This window comes from Condylura cristata, unplaced genomic scaffold, assembly GCF_000260355.1.
Source record: "Condylura cristata isolate star-nosed mole 26May11 unplaced genomic scaffold, ConCri1.0 scaffold00031, whole genome shotgun sequence".
Taxonomy (NCBI): domain Eukaryota; kingdom Metazoa; phylum Chordata; class Mammalia; order Eulipotyphla; family Talpidae; genus Condylura; species Condylura cristata.
In genome coordinates this window covers 13,808,136-13,824,200 of record NW_004567132.1, presented here as the reverse complement: position 1 = coordinate 13,824,200, position 16,065 = coordinate 13,808,136, and the positions used below count along the sequence as shown (strand labels likewise).

Genomic DNA, 16,065 nt, shown 5'->3' with positions numbered 1-16,065 from the left:
CTTCCAGAGTTTTTGCTTTGTTTTTCCTAATAAGCATATATTATATTAAACTGGGGAAAACCAATCAATGGTATTTGGGGGGAAACACACAAAAGGTATAAAAATGTAATTATAATTTTTCATTCTTTTTATTTTTAAACTACCAAGAATCATGATCTCTAATTCTATATGTTGAGAAAGAAAATTTATCCAACAATAAAATTTGTCAAATTCAAGAGGTTAGAAATACTGTTTTATTTGAGAAACTTAGATCCAAGTTATTTTTATTTTTAAAAGTCCTAGTGAGCATCCAAGAAGAAAACATATACAGCTTCCACAGGAATAAAGACAAAACAATGCCCCAAATGATATTTCCTAAAAGAAAGAAATGTAATATTTAACCTTTCTTTTTTGGGGGCAAGGTAAGTGAACTGCATACATCATAAATAAAAATTTCTTACTTTACAAGGAGGAAGCACTGTGATCCTGATTTTGTTGCCTAACATCAGAAAAGAGAAAATCCATTCTTGTGAACAAATGAAGTGGGAAAAAATCACTCTTCAACATTTCAATTCTCATGCAATGAAATCCAAAGGTCTGTTGAATCCTCCTTTTCGATTCATGTACTGCCTATGATGAGAAAATTCAATGTTTATTTTAAAAAATTCTGGGCTCCTTTTAAGAAAATAATCGCGTACTTCATAGATTAAACCTACATATAGTTCATCTTTAAAATGCCAAAGTCTAGGCCCTCCCTGATGGCGCAGCGGGTTAAAGCACAGCACTGAGAAGCTAAAGCCACTTCAGCATGAGTTCCATTCCCACCTGCCCCGGAGGTGACCACATGGCGCGGGGAGGTGCCCACATGGCGTGGCAGGCCTCTCCTGACCCGCCCGCTGCTCCCCTCAGCAGCGTATTTCGTCAATCTGCCTGTTCTGCTGCCCACTCTGTCTCTGGTGAAGCCTCTCGCCACCCCTGAGCCTCTGGCCTGTACCCCAGTTCTGTATGCATAAATAAATCTTTTAAAAAAAAAAAAAGCCAAAGTCTAGTATAATAAGTATGAAAGGTTATTTAATTCATATTAAGAGGAGATTGTTTCACTTTCAAATTAAGCCAAAGCCTTTCAGATGCTTTAAAATCCAAATAGTAACATGAATATATACTTTTAAAATTGTATGGGAAGTTTCTACCATTAAAAAATAATTAATTGAAAATCCATATTTATTTTAGGCAGCACACATCTAACTTAAGGAAATAGAGTTCCTAAAAAAGTTCCATATGAAGTAAACTTGACTGCATATTACACTAGTTCTTCCCATAAGACCTGATCTGAAGGCAACACAAAGGACTGTTGATGGACACTTAGTTCACAGCATTCTCAAATCATATTATCCATATTCATAATTGGAATACTAGTCTTGTATCAACAATAAAGGTAGAGATAGGCAATGCTGAAAAGATGGCTTGACTTCACATTCATTAGTAACTCAATAATATTTCAAGTATGATTTGTTTGTTCTGTGGTATTAATAAAATATAACTATACTTAATAGAAGAATACGTTTACAGTTGAAATCCTTACACAGTCTATCTAATAATTCAGGAGGGATTAATTTTAAACCTATAACTATAATGAAACTAAAGCCTACAGACTATGCTGTAGTAATGCTGTTTTGAAGAAAGATCTACAGCCTGCCCTAAAACATTTAAGCCAACTACCCTCTGTGATAGTTACTAGTTAACAGGTAAACTGGAAATTAACACAAGAATGTAAGAAAGATTAAAACAAGGGACCAGAAGGAACTGCTATATTTTCTAAAAATAAGATTATCCCATAATAAACCCTTTCCCAGGCATGTCGTTTATGTCATTAGTTTAAACATAATAATGAAGTCCTCCCTCATGGGTTAGGGGTTAGTATCAACGCTATCACCACCATGACCTGAATTCAATCCCCAATCAGGCAGCCAACCCACAGGGTGCCGAAAACCTCTCCTGTCCTGCCCACTGCTTCCCCCAGCAGTGTATTTCAGGAAATCCACAGTTGTCCACACTCTGTCTCTAGTGAATCCTCTCAACTCCCTGCACCTCTAGCCCATACCACACTTCTATGCAAAAATAAATAAGTACATTTTAAAAGGACAAAAAAACTAACAACACATCCTAATAATGAAGGCTATGCATACCTGTATTTCCTCTTCTGAGACACATTTATGGCATAGGCATTTACAGAGCCATCCACTTTTTTCCCCTGGAGAAAAGCAATAAACAAATATAAGATACATTAAATGCCTCAAACAAAGAACTATCAATAGATCCTATAGACAAACTTAAATGGCAAGATCCATTTAAAAGCAAAGCAGCCCAAGGAGAAAAAGAATTTTCAGATACTGCTGAATTCCATGACTTATAAGCATTACATCTCTTTGTTCACATTTCTATAGCTACGCATTAGAAATTATCACAATACTCAAGCCAATAAATATTCATGGTATATGCATTATGTATAAGGCAGGCAGGATAGAATACCAGATCTTAACATTTTGGTCTAAGAATTATTTGAAAACAAATACAAGTCATGAATATTTTCTCTAGAAAACTTCACATTCACACTAAATTTAAGTTCTGGCCTAAACTCACAGCATTCTTAAATCACATCTCCAACAGTCACTATTCATCTAGATTCCATTTCTGGTACATGCCTTTAAATTTTGATTTTTAAATCAGGAATCAGGATACAGAAAAACAAACTAATGCTAAATGTCATTTATATCTCAGTCTTTTGTGACATTTATCCTTTTTCATTTGTTCCTTTATAGTTTTTTTTTTTTAAACATTTATTTATTTGTGCATACAGAACTGGGGTACAGGCCAGAGGTGCAGGGGCAGTAGAGGATTCACCAGAGACAGAGTGGGGAGCAGAACAGGCAGATCGACGAAATACACTGCTGAGGGGAGCAGCGGGCGGGTCAGGAGAGGCCATGCCATGTAGGTCACCTCCAAGGCTGGGGATTGAACTCATGCTGAAGTGGCTTTAGCTTCTTAGTGCTATGCACCACCAGGGAGGGCCCCTTTATAAATAAAAATTTATTGTGCCTCCAAGCTGTTCCTCACACCTGAACTGCCTTCCTCCTATTCTCCAATTTCCATCCAATCTTCAATTATTTGGCTTTAATTTCTTTTTCAAGAACCAATTCAAATGATCCAATTACCAGGAATACTCTTCTCTAATTCTAACTGATAAAGAGATATGGCTATGAGTTATTTTGCATCCTTACGTACCATTTAAATGTATGAACATCACTGGTTAATGTTACACACACACACACACACACACACACACACACACACACACACACAGGTTAATGTTACACACACACACACACACACACACACGAGACTCCTAGTCATGCAAGCTTATTTTAAATTCTTATGTTAGGTAAACAAAGATTCATTGGCCTAAAGATGGCACAGGTGTGGCACATTAATTGAAGTGAATCTAAAATAAACATGTGGCTTTATTTTTCTATCATATTTTCACTACTTTGTGGGAGAGGGGAAAACAGGGAAAATTACTTGAGATACATGATTTTGACCATCTATAAATAGGATGTGGGTATGACTTGGAGAAAAGTAAATGATACTAACCTTTCTACTAAGTTCAAATCCTAAATGCTTACTGACTTAAGTATTTGCAGCTGCATCTTGTTAGCCATAGTCTCATTTAGATGCTGGAATAGAAAATTATCTTGAAACTTTCTAGACTGTTTAAATGGAAGTCAAAGTAAGTGACTACACTGGCATATGAAAAAGTCCCATCACAGATGAATGATGAAATGTCATAAAACAGACATCACCGAAAATTACAAAGAGCTAAGAGACTTTATAACTTCCATGAAGCAACTGTACACAAACTAAATTTACATCCCTGTAGATGTCACAAAATAAACAATTGACATCATTTGTCCTTACAGTAGTCCATAATTTTTATGGATCTATGCATTCTTACTTAATTTTGCCTTTAAAAGCAAACATCTTCAGCAGAGTCTATCTAAAGGTGCAGTATGACTACATCTTTATATCAAATTGGCAGAGATTTCAAACCTAGTATCAAGGTATCAGTAAAAGCAAAAAAATAATTCTGGTAAGTTCCCTCCCTACTTTTCCAAAAATTTCACTGCTTTAATTTGGAATTTTTTTAAAAAAAGATTTATTTACTTATGCCTACAGAACTGGGGTACAGGCCAGAGGTGTGGTGGTTGAGATTCACCAGAGACAGAGTCGGGGGCATAACAGGTAGATCAATTGAGGTACTCTGAAGGGAGCAGCAGGCAGGACAGGAGAGGTTTGTCACACCATGTGGGTCAGCTCCCTGGCTGGGGATCCAACTCATGCTGCAGTGGCTTTGGAGGGCTTCACAGTGTTGTGCTTTAACCCACTGTATCACCAGGGAGGGCCCCTAATTTGGAAATGTTTTTACTTACACACCATATTTATCAATAAACAATTTCAGCTCAAGTTTTTGGAAAAACTAATAAGGACTTGGTATATTTAAGAGAAAATATAAGCGGACACATAAGTTGCAATAAATTCCAAAATGAGGTTCATATAATCATTTGTAAGAACAAAAGCTCACTCCTAATTTTCTCAACTCAAAAAGTTGTGCCTTCTCTCAAATCACATGAGTTTGGCACTATCAAAACCAGTTAAAAAGAAAACCCTAGAGCATCTGTGATTACCTCCCTCCATTAACAACTCAGTGGGAAACAAGATTAGAGCACATGGATTATTTTTGAGTTTTTCTTAAAAATCTCAATTTCCATTTGTAAAGCTAAGTGCACTTACAATCTTGTAAAAGGTTTTAAAAGTAGGGCCGTTTCTGGTGGCACAGCACTGTGAAGCTCTCCACAACCACTGCAGCACGAGCTCAATCCCCAGCCAGGGAGGTGACCCACATGGCCTGGCAGACCTCTCCTGAGCCACCCACAGCTCCTCTCATGTATTTTAGTCAATCTGCCTGTTCTGCTCCCCACTCTATGATGAAGTCTCTCATCCCCCCACCTCTGGCCTGTGCCCCAGTTCTTACATGTGTAAGTAAGTCTTAAAAAAAAAAGGTTTTAAAGTTTATTTTCTCTTTTCTAGTTCCTTTATTAGTTTTCTCTCTCCATCCTCTTCCTTTCTCCTCTCTCCAATTCACTTCTATTTCCTTCTTCTATTTCTGCCCGTGCTCTCTCCCATAGTACTCTCTTCATGTCCCTTCTCCACCACAATTCTTCTCTTTCCCTTTCTCACTTCTAATCTCACTGGTATTATGATCAAGGCTAGACAGCATTCACTTTCCAATCTACTCTTCCTTTGAGTTGTGAGATCTGCATTCAGCTATCCCAAATCATCTTCATCTGGCAGCTGAATTTTGTTCTCTGGTGTCATAGCACCTCCCCTTTCTATAGCCCCTTTGGCTAACACGTTTCACCCACTCTTTCAGTCTGGCTGTTCAATTCCAACTTCTACAACCACTAACTTTGGCTCTGCAGTGGTTCTCAATGTTCCAGTTCTTCCTCTCAGTTCAGCTCTTCATCATCTTTTACTTACACATTTCAGCCATTCTGTCTCCAATTTAACCCTCCATACCTGGTTATCTTTCTGAAATGTACATAATCCTGTTACTGCCTGCTTAAAAATAATTGTTTCCTCTCAACTTAAACAACCTTAAATTCCTTAGCACAGATACGGGCACCAAAAGTCCTCTACAATTCAGTCACCAGCTCATCACCAGCCTTTTACCAATTACTGAATATGAAACTCCCATAATACACTATGTTCTTTTATGCCTGCATGGCATTTTCATAAGCTCTTTCTACTATTTGCCTTTTACTATCTAACTTAAAAATGTCACCCAAACATAACCTGAATTCCAATGGCAATTTACTGCCTCCTCCTCCCTGTTCTTAAAGCACCAATAGTTATTATCTTGTAACAAATAAACTTGTATAGTGGAAAACATCACAAGTAATGGTAAAAGAATATGTAAAAACTGGGCAATCATTAATGGGTTAATCAAAATCAGAATGACTAACTGGCTCAGTATTTTACTTACTTTTGTGGAGTCGAAGGAGGCAAATCCCATTAACTTCATCATTTCTATTTCCTCCTCTGTTTTGCCCTCTAAATCTTCCTCTGCAATAACAAGCGGTAATGTTTTAAATCTCTACTGTCGCATACACACACACACACACACACACACACACACACACACACACACACACACACACAGAGAGGTGGCAATAAGTTAGCCATCATTCCATCTAACCATCAAGAACATACAAACGATTAGCAAAAGACTTGAATCTAATGAAAAAGCAAAATTCCTTTTCAATTTGGACAGAATCTTACTTAAGATGTAGAGAGGAAATATGCTCTCCATTTTCCTTTATCAGTAAAGATTGTTTTAAAAAAGATATGCTCACTGACTTTGGACAGGACCACCTTTACTACCTGACATACTAGTTTGGAATATATTTTCAAGATAAGAGTATAACCTTTCTATATCAGAAACACCACAGATAACCAGCAACTAAGGTACAACTAAAACAAAATCTCATATGTACTGGGGCCCTGGTGCTCAGAGCTGTTGCCGTGTCTTTAAGGACTAACCTGATGTAACAGCTCAAACTGGAGGCTGTTGTGGAAAGGATCAAGGTCTCCCAGGCAGCCACAGCACTTCAACACTACCGCATATAGAATCCTGAAAGGATTCTGGTCGATATTCAGTCAGAAGAATTCCCTTCTGAAGCCTAGGTCTTATATTTTACTTTGAAGACAGCAGAGAAGATGTTCCCTGAGGAATGCTTTCAAGAGCAAAGCAATGAATGACTGACTCCAAGTCTGAAGAAAACATGCTTCTCTGGCCAAATGACTCTGATATTTCAGATCATTCTGTGACTTAGTCCTATAACCAAAATTCTATGAAAATTAGGAGTTTAAAAAAAAATTAGGAGTTTCTACTTAATAAAGGAAGCTAAGTGAAACAGATTTTTAATAATTGGCAACTTTTTTGGGGTGAAGTGCATTCTACTTAAAAAACATCACCAAATACATCTATTTCATAAGTGAATCTCTACTGTTTCTATACCAGGAATAGTGTATGTGCTTTATTTACTGCATGTCTACATTTTGGGAAGAAGAGTTTTCTCAAAAAACCTGAATTTGTATAATGGTATCATTTCATATCATAAAAAAATTTGTTTTCCATGAGTTTATTTCTAAATGAAGACAAACATGTATAAAATTGGGAGAATAAGCACTATTAATTAAATGATGTCAATTTTTCTAAATGAGAAGATTGTTTTTAACTCTAAACATGGGAATTGTTCTTAGCACACTTATTTGGAAAGATTAATGTTGTGTTTACCAGACTGCCTATTCCTGTCTATAAAGCAGAATTGATCCTTGGTTTTTAGTTCCTTTATTTTATAGTTGTGGTAGTTTAAAAACAATACTGTATTATTTCCTGTCTTTTAAAAACTGTTTAAATGTGGCCCTCAGAACATTGCAAGTGATTAAAAAACAAAGAAATGAGAATATTGCAATCTAAATGCATTCTTAATGTTACAAGTATTTTATTTTGATGATGTGCCTTTGATTTAATTTGGGACACTCACAGGGTATTTTGTGTTTGTAATAATCTTTGAGGAACTTGGAGATAAAATTTCTGCTCAGCTGTGTAGAGGACCCTCAAATTACTAAAAATTGGTTCTACCACATGACCTATCAATTCCACTCTTAGGGATACCCAAAAAGGGCACAAAAACATTAATTTGAAAGGAAACTGATACTCCTATGTTTACTGCAGCACTATATATAACAGCCAAGATATGGAACAACCTAAATGCCCAAAAATAGAGGACTGGATCAAGACAATGTGGTATATACACACAATGGAATACTATTTAGCAATCAAAAAAAGAGAGAGAAACTCATGCCATTCACAGTAACATGGAGGGAGCTGGAAGGGATTATGCTCAGTGAAATAAGTCAAAAGGAAAAAGAAAAATATCAGTTTCACTTGTAAGAGGAATATAGGGAAACTGGACAAGGAAGAAAAAAAAAAAAAAAAAAGGCAACTATAAATCCAAGACATCTAGCAAGGAAGGGGAGCAGGAGGGGTCAGAAAAGTGGGAAGATCACAAGAGACTATCGTAACAATTCCATAATGATGTGGTGGGAATTTTATGGGGAGTACACCTGAGGGAAAAAAATCAAGCCCTGTATAACAATGAATAGCAATGTAACATAAATATGGTTAAAAAAAAAAAGTTGGAAGGGAACTCTAGAGATGTTCTGGCTCAGTTAAGTTTCCACATGGAAAAGTGCTTTGCATATGGTCTTATCTTATTAGAAATGCCAGAAATAGAACCCAGGCCTATAATTCACAGTTGAATTATAACTGCACAATTTTACAGGATGAAAACATCTTCACGCAGAGTAGTAATGTTTGTCTCTTGAATGAATCATTTAACTTCTCTGAAATTCAGACTTCTCATGTTTACAATGAAAAGATAGACCCAAATGAAAGTTTTTTTGTTTTTATAAAAATAAAAAAATAAATTTCTGCTTAGTTCATCATTTTCTATGAAGAACAAAAAACCTCTGAAAACAACAAAAATCCTGTATGCAAAAACACTATGACATATTTAAATGTTGAAAACATATTTTGTAATTCTATCATAACTGAAGTTATCTAAAGAAGATTGTACTTTTACTATGGTCATTTATTTAATTAGATTACCCGTAATCTGACGTTCTTTGTTCTTTGTTTCTTTTGTTTCTTTCTTTTCCTCATCTCTTCTTTCTTTCAGTCGAGAAGGGGAAGGAGATGTAGATCTGTGCCTTCTTGGGGATCTAATATTTAATAAGTAAAGATGCAACAAAGACAAATGTAGAGGATGTGTAAATAAGCACAGATATACACCAGTGTCTGAAAGGTAAAGCTCCACAAATGTCAGGCTCCAGAGAAGCAAGATTTCATTCTTCAAAGGTTCTGTCTAGGCCCTGACTGTTAAAAAGAATTAAAACTACAGTTTATTACTTAATCATCAGGCTCAGGAGGGTGAGGGCTAAAAGATTTCTTAGAAGGAAGAAAAATTTAAAAAGCTTCTAACAATGGCATAAATACAAAAGAGTTTAGCCAGTCAATTAACACTTATTAAGAATCAAGAGTTAACATCTAAGGTTCTTTAAGATCTCACATTCTTGATATATACATGAATAAATCACTATCACCAAATTTAACAAAAGCTAAAATAAAAATAAGAAACACATTTCTTCCTTTTGCCAAGCACCAGGCTAACTGCTTTTCATGTTTATCTCATTTACTCCCCAAGTCAACTCTACTGCGCTGAGAATTATTAACCTTATTTCATCACTGGAAATGTTAGGCTTACAATAAGGTGGGCTTTAGTTCCCCTCCTTTCATGAAATTGCCTCTTTTTACAAGTGACAAAAACAAAGCTAAGGGCAACGAATAGGACCTATACTTTCTCTGGGATCTGTAGTGAAATTACTGGTTATTTCTGCACTTACCTGGAGCGTCTTCTGTGCGGGGATCGAGAGCGGCTCCTCCTTCGATCTCTCTCTCGGGATCTAGATCTTTCTCGGCGCCTGCGATCTCTCTCCCGGGATGTGGACCGGGACCTTCTACGCTCTGGTACAAGTACAAAAAATTGCAGAGCCAAAAATTACCACAAATATCTTGAGGTGCTCTAATAAAATATAAAGCTAGACATTTTTAGTGGTCACATTTAAAAAATAAACAGGCGGAATTACTTTTTAATAGTACATTTGAATCAATATAGCAAACTACTATCATTTCAACATGTACTTGATATAAAAATTACTGAGGCACATTACATTTTGGGGGGCTGATAAAAACAAATCAGATCCAGTGTTTATTTCACTAAAACATCACTTTTGAATTGAGAAAAGTTTAAGTGTTCAATAGCTACAAGTGTCTTACAGCTTCATCTAATTTAAGAAAATCAAATCTTGCTACATCCTGAGTTCCATCCCTGGCCAGGGAGCTGACCCTCATATTGGGCAGCAGACCTCTCCTATTATAAATCGGGAAGGAAATTAACACCGCGCATTTAAGAACCAGTGGGTGTCAGAGGCTGAGTGTTAATGGTCTGTGACATTTTCACATTGATTTATAAAGGTAGCTATTATCCCAATTGTGTAATAACGGGAATTCAGACTTAGACTAGATAACGTGCACACGGACACTCAGAAATTCAGTGAGGCAACTGTGGCCTGACTCGAAGCTCCCTGAAACAAATATAACAGAAATTACTGTATGAGCCTGACAAAGATTCGGCGAGATCCTAATTTAGGTGGGGCGGGCGGGATCTGCCTTCAAACAAGACTCAAGAGTGTGGGGACTTGGTTCCCCCATCTAACCCCATTTTCTTCTCTGAAGAAAACAATGTCTGGCTTCCGCTGCCCTCGTACTGAAAAGTAAAAAAGGACAAGCTTCCCATCAAGCCCAGACGCCCCACATTTCTTCTGAACTCACCCCTCCGTGGGGAACGGCTGCGGCTGCGACCCATTCGGAGTCCTCCTCTAACTCACACCGCCCCGGAAACGACTTGCAACAACTTCCGGGAGCTGAACTTTCACCATCGACTGGAAAACGTCGAAACGAATCGCTGGGGTTCCGGCTTCTGAAGAAGGGACGCGGCACTGAGCCTGCCCAGAATCTTGCGCCCGCCGGTTGCTGGAGAGAATAGTTGTCTTCTTAGCTCCTCCTGCCACACTTAAAGGTGGCATCCCCATCTTCGGTGTCCACGGTGTGCTACTTAATTTTACAGAAATGCCTGGTAAAAGTTGTATACCCAACACCCTCTCATTCTTACTTTTTCTTTCCAGTTTTTGTACACAAGCATACAATATTTCATATCAAACAAATTGAGATTTTTGATAAAGAAGGTGGTTGGGGGAGGATACTGACTTCTCGCTTGGCAGGTTTGCAAATGAAAGGCATACTCAGAAGGGGGAATCATTTGCTGACTCTAGCAATTAGTTAACCTTGGAACAGGCAGTGTCAGAAAAGGCCTGAGGTGTAAAAACATCAGAAAAACCATTATTTACACAGTATTTATTTATTGTATACCTACGTGCCAGAGCTGTTAATTAGTAAAAAATGATAAATTAGTGAAAAAGCCTTCTCTTGAGTAGCTTGCAATCTAGTGAGGGAAACAAAGTGTGAAAGTGCATTGATGGGGAAGGACAAAGTAGAATGCTAATAGATGGTTTGTGGAGGGGTGGGGTGAGGGGTGAGTGGGAGTCTTCAATAAAAGTTTCCAGGAAGAAATGATGATCAAACAAGATCTTTAGGATTTAGAGTAGAAATTAGCTAGGTTAAGTAGGGTATGTTAGCTGTGGGGAGTGGTGTAAGATTGTTCAGAGGAGGCTGTTTGTACCATGTGCAAAAGTCAAGGAATTAAACAGGCTGTTTTAAGAATTAAGGTGGCCATTAAGGGAACAAGGAATGGAGACTACAATAATCTCGTAAAGTATGGTAGAGTTATCCTGAGGCAAAATAAGGGGGTCTTTGTAGGGCTTAGGGGTGAAAAAGTCAAATTTGAGTTTATTTGGACAACACTTTTGGGTAATGCGGAGACCTGATAACTGGGTAAATAACTGAATGCTGGCCCAGTAATCTACATTGGAAATTACAGTGGCCTGTACTAGTAGAATGGTATCAGTAGGTATGGTAAAAAGTGGCTTTAGTTGAGAAATGTAACTGGACAAACTTGATTTATGGGTGTTGAGGATGAAGGAATTAGATTCTAAAATGACATCTGGGCCTCTGGCTTGTGAAATTGGGTAGGTAATATCATTTCCTAAGATAAGGCATACAAGACAAATTCTAGGGAACATGGATATCCTCAGATTTGAACCTGCTGATTCAGGTGTCATTTTGAACTCACAAAAGGAGTTGCCAACTAGATGTGTATGTGCAACTCAGAAGAGCAATACAGACTGGGAACTATATATAAAGCAATCATCACAATATAGCACACAGATAATCACTTAAGGTCATGCAACTGCATAAAATCACCTAGTAATGGTTCAGGAAAGAAAAGGGCCTGGAGACCAAATAAGTGAGAGAAACAGGAAGAAAAACAGTTGAGTGTTCTGTCAGGAAAGTTTAATACTGCTTTTAAGGTTAATGCTAAATGTTAGTTAGAAGGTATGAAAAAGAAGTCTTTGTTGATTGAGGAAATTTTAGTGGAGCTGAGTTGTGAGTGGTTTTGTACAGGGTGACAATTTTGAGAATTCCTTTGAGAAATTTGGTTGATGCAGGACAAAGCATAACAGTGGTGGAGGTAACATGTGATTGAAGGTTTTTCAAAGAAGGGGTAAACCAGCACATTTAAATATTGGTGTGAGGGCACTCCCTGGTGGCTTAGCAGCAGGTTAGAGTGCAGCACTGCAAAGCTGGTGGTGGCTACTTCAGTGCAGTTCAATCCCTGCTCCGGAGGTGACCCACATGGTGCAGCAGACCTCTCCTGACCAGCTGCTCCCCTCAGCAATATACTTTTGTCAATCTGCCTGTTCTGCTCCCCACTCTGTCTCTGGTGAATCCTCTCACCACCCCTGCACCTCTGGCCTGTACCCCAGTTCTGTATGCATAAATAAATAAAATCTTTTAAAAAATAAATATTGGTGTGAATTAGTAAATAAGAAAAAAGTAAAAATACAGAAGGGTTAGGAGAAAACCAAAGGCATGAGTTCCTTAAAGGCACAGCCCTGAAAACAAACTTAGCTAGAAAATACTTATCACCAAATGGCTCCTTTTCCTTTAAGATCTTGGGATAGAAATTGCCTTCTGCCAAGACCTCTTTTTTTCCTGATGAAGAGTATTTATCATCTCTCAAATGTAGTTTACCCTGCACCATATATACTTAGTACTATTTCTGTAAGATAAATTCCATTTTTCATATATAGTTTGAGATTCCTGTATTCTAAAGGCCATTTTAATGGAATCAAAGTAGAGCAGAATGGTCCAATGTCTACACTTGCTTTTAAGTTCCCTTACCAATCAGTTACTTTTTAGTTAAAACCCGTAAAGTATGTATGGCACCTTATTTAAGAACCAACATTAACTGTGATTCTCTATAAATGTATTATCTACAGACTTTGTTAAATGTTTTATCTTTGCTATTCTTTACATGGGTTCAACTTTTAGGGACTATGAGAAGTATACTGTGGGCTCATAGTTTCAGTGTGAATAGTCCAATATTCTTTTTTTTTTTTTTATTAAAGATTTACTTATTTATGCTTACAGAACTGGGGTACAAGCCAGAGGTGTGGGGGGGGGGTGTGAAATGAGACGATTCACTAGAGACAGAGTGGGGAGCAGAAAAAGCAGATCAACTGAAATATACTGCGGAGGGGAGCAGTAGGCGGGTCAGGAGAGGTCTGCCAAGCCATGTGGGTCAGCTCCCTGACTGCAGTGGTTTTAGAGAGCGTCATAGTGCTGTGCCTTAGTACAATATTCTTGACCAACTCTTAGAACTTCTTGCAATTGTGTAAATATTGTAAATCTGCACTGTCTAATATGGCATCCTCTAGTTATTTGTGGTTATTATGAATTTACTTACAAAGTGCTTGTTATGACTGAAGAAATTTAAAATTTAATTTTATTAACTTAATAGCCACAGTGAGATTCTTGGTAACTCTACTGTTGCATGTGACATTTATATTAAGTCATATACGGTGGTAACCCCACTTGAAATGTAATAAAATGTTGGCTGCTGTAAACTTAGTGATAAAGCTAGTGACTACCACTGCAGTTGTTTATTTTTACCTATTTTGTTAAGTTTCAAGCTAAATCCATTTTTTTTTTTAAAGAAACAGTATAGTCATATTCTTTAAGAATTTAGAGACTGGAAAATATTTTCTTGTAAGGGCCCCTTCTTTACTGAGAGCCAAGAAAAATAATTAATAGATAATTAAAAAAAGATTTGGAAAAGCAAAAAGTTAACAAATACAAAAGCTTTCATATGCAATAGCTTATATATTTCAGCTGAAATTATTGAATATATTCCTATTAAAAACAGAAAGTATGGGGCCTGCCCTGGTGGCACAACAGATTGAAGCACAGCACTACGAAGCTAGCTGCTGTCCCTTCAGCATGGGCGTGGTCCCTGGCCAAGGAGGTGACCCACATGGCACAGCAGACCTCTTCTGTCTCACCTGCTGTTTCCTCAGCAGTGTACTTTGCAAATCTGCCTGTTCTGCTTCTCACTCTGTCTCTGGTGAATCCTCTTATAGCCTCTGTACCTCTGGCCTGTACCCCAGTTCTGTATGCATAAATAAATAAAATCTTTAAAAAATAAAAACAAAATAAAGTATACAAAGTATTTGGTAAAAAACCCCTAGCTATCTCTGCTATCAATGTGAAGTACTCGTTGATAGTGACCCAATTTCTCAAGTGAGAAAACAATCACTTGTCATTGAAGAAACAATGTTTTGTTCATAGATGATAAATTTAGCAACTTGTCATTGAAGAAACAATGTTTTGTTCATAGATGATAAATTTAGCCAGGAAACACACACACACACATATACACAATGGGCAAGAACCATATATATATATATATGTATATATAAATTTATATAAGTTAAATTTACTCATTTATATACTGAAACTTTAACTTCATTGTCAAGATTTGAAAAATTCTATTCAAATAATTCAAGATTAGTATTTATATATTTTTAATATTTAAAGGGTATCTTTCTTATGCTATAAAATTAAACCAAAAGAACTCAGAGCTATAACTTTCACCGAATATAGGTAGAAATACAGCCTTTTGATATAATCAAATCATTGTTTTCAAAACTTCTAAACTATAGTTTTGGGTGTGGAGGTGGAAGAAGCATTTTAAAAGTTCAAGAGGAGGGCCCTCCCTGGTGGTGCAGCAGGTTAAAGCACAGCACTAAGAAACTAAAGCGACTTCCCGCATAAGTTCGATCCCCACCTGCCCCGGAGGTGACCACATGGTGCGGCAGACCTTTCCTGGCCCGCCTGCTGCTCCCCTCAGCAGTGTACTTCATCGATTTGCCTGTTCTGCTCCCCGCTCTGTCTCTGGTGAATCCTCTCACCCTCCACATCTCTGGTCTGTACCCCAGTTCTGTATGAATAAATAAATCTTTAAAAAAAAAGTTCAAGAGGAGAATCCATTTTGAAAGGTCAAAAGCAATTTATAAATCTATGGACTTAGTATTGGGCAAGAAAAAATATTAATAAATTCTAAAAGTTAAATGTAATTGAAAAAATCGTACATGAAAGAAAAAAATCTGATTTCAACTAAAGTTTTTTTGGTCCACTTTATATGAATTTATTTATTCTCTTTTTCAAATGGGTGTTTATTATTTGTACACATACATAAAAATGACCCCCATTTTAAAAAACATTAAAACTATACATTAACCACAAAAAGTACTTATTCTACCTGGGAAGAAAATGAACATGGCTATTTTCAAAATAGCAATAAACACAAGAAGCCAAGAAATATAAATCATGACAAATGTACACCTCATTTTTGACAAAAATAAGTTCTATTTTTACATTAATATTTTATTATCAGCTCTATATGAGATCCTCTGTCCTTATTTACAATTATTATGAAATTTCTACTAGGATGTGTAACTCAAAGGCACTCAATTCAGAGGTTATAAAGTCCTGAGCTTAAGTGGGAAATAGGTTTCCCAATAAAACTGGAACATAAAATAATTCTAAAGATCTGAGAATATGAGATATGAAGGTATTTCAAGTGTAGTATATAACACAAAATAACCCACAACCTAATAATAAAGTTGTATAGAAGGTCAAAGACAATACATGTAAGGTAAAAGAATATCCTTAGAATCAAATTGATTTTCTGCTCCATTCAAGTTTATCTGAAAGTTTGGAAGCTGATCTTTTCTTTTTGGTAAAATCCTACGAAAGCTAAATTAAAAGCAAATGAAATAACATGAAAATGCTTAAGATTCTTATCTCAGTCTCCCAAACTAAAGCAG

The 16,065-nt window shown here is 36.8% G+C and overlaps 1 protein-coding gene across 1 annotated transcript; it reads right to left on the bottom strand.

The window, feature by feature from the left end:
• Positions 1-210: 210 nt before the first annotated feature.
• Positions 211-10,639, bottom strand: SNRNP27 (small nuclear ribonucleoprotein 27kDa (U4/U6.U5)). Its single transcript, XM_004691484.2, has 6 exons — positions 10,550-10,639; positions 9,562-9,682; positions 8,768-8,880; positions 6,077-6,156; positions 2,166-2,230; positions 211-609 (listed from the first exon to the last, which is right to left on the bottom strand). Exons 1-6 carry the CDS (start codon positions 10,581-10,583, stop codon positions 555-557), a joined length of 468 nt encoding a protein of 155 aa, XP_004691541.1. The 5' UTR covers positions 10,584-10,639; the 3' UTR covers positions 211-554.
• Positions 10,640-16,065: the final 5,426 nt, after the last annotated feature.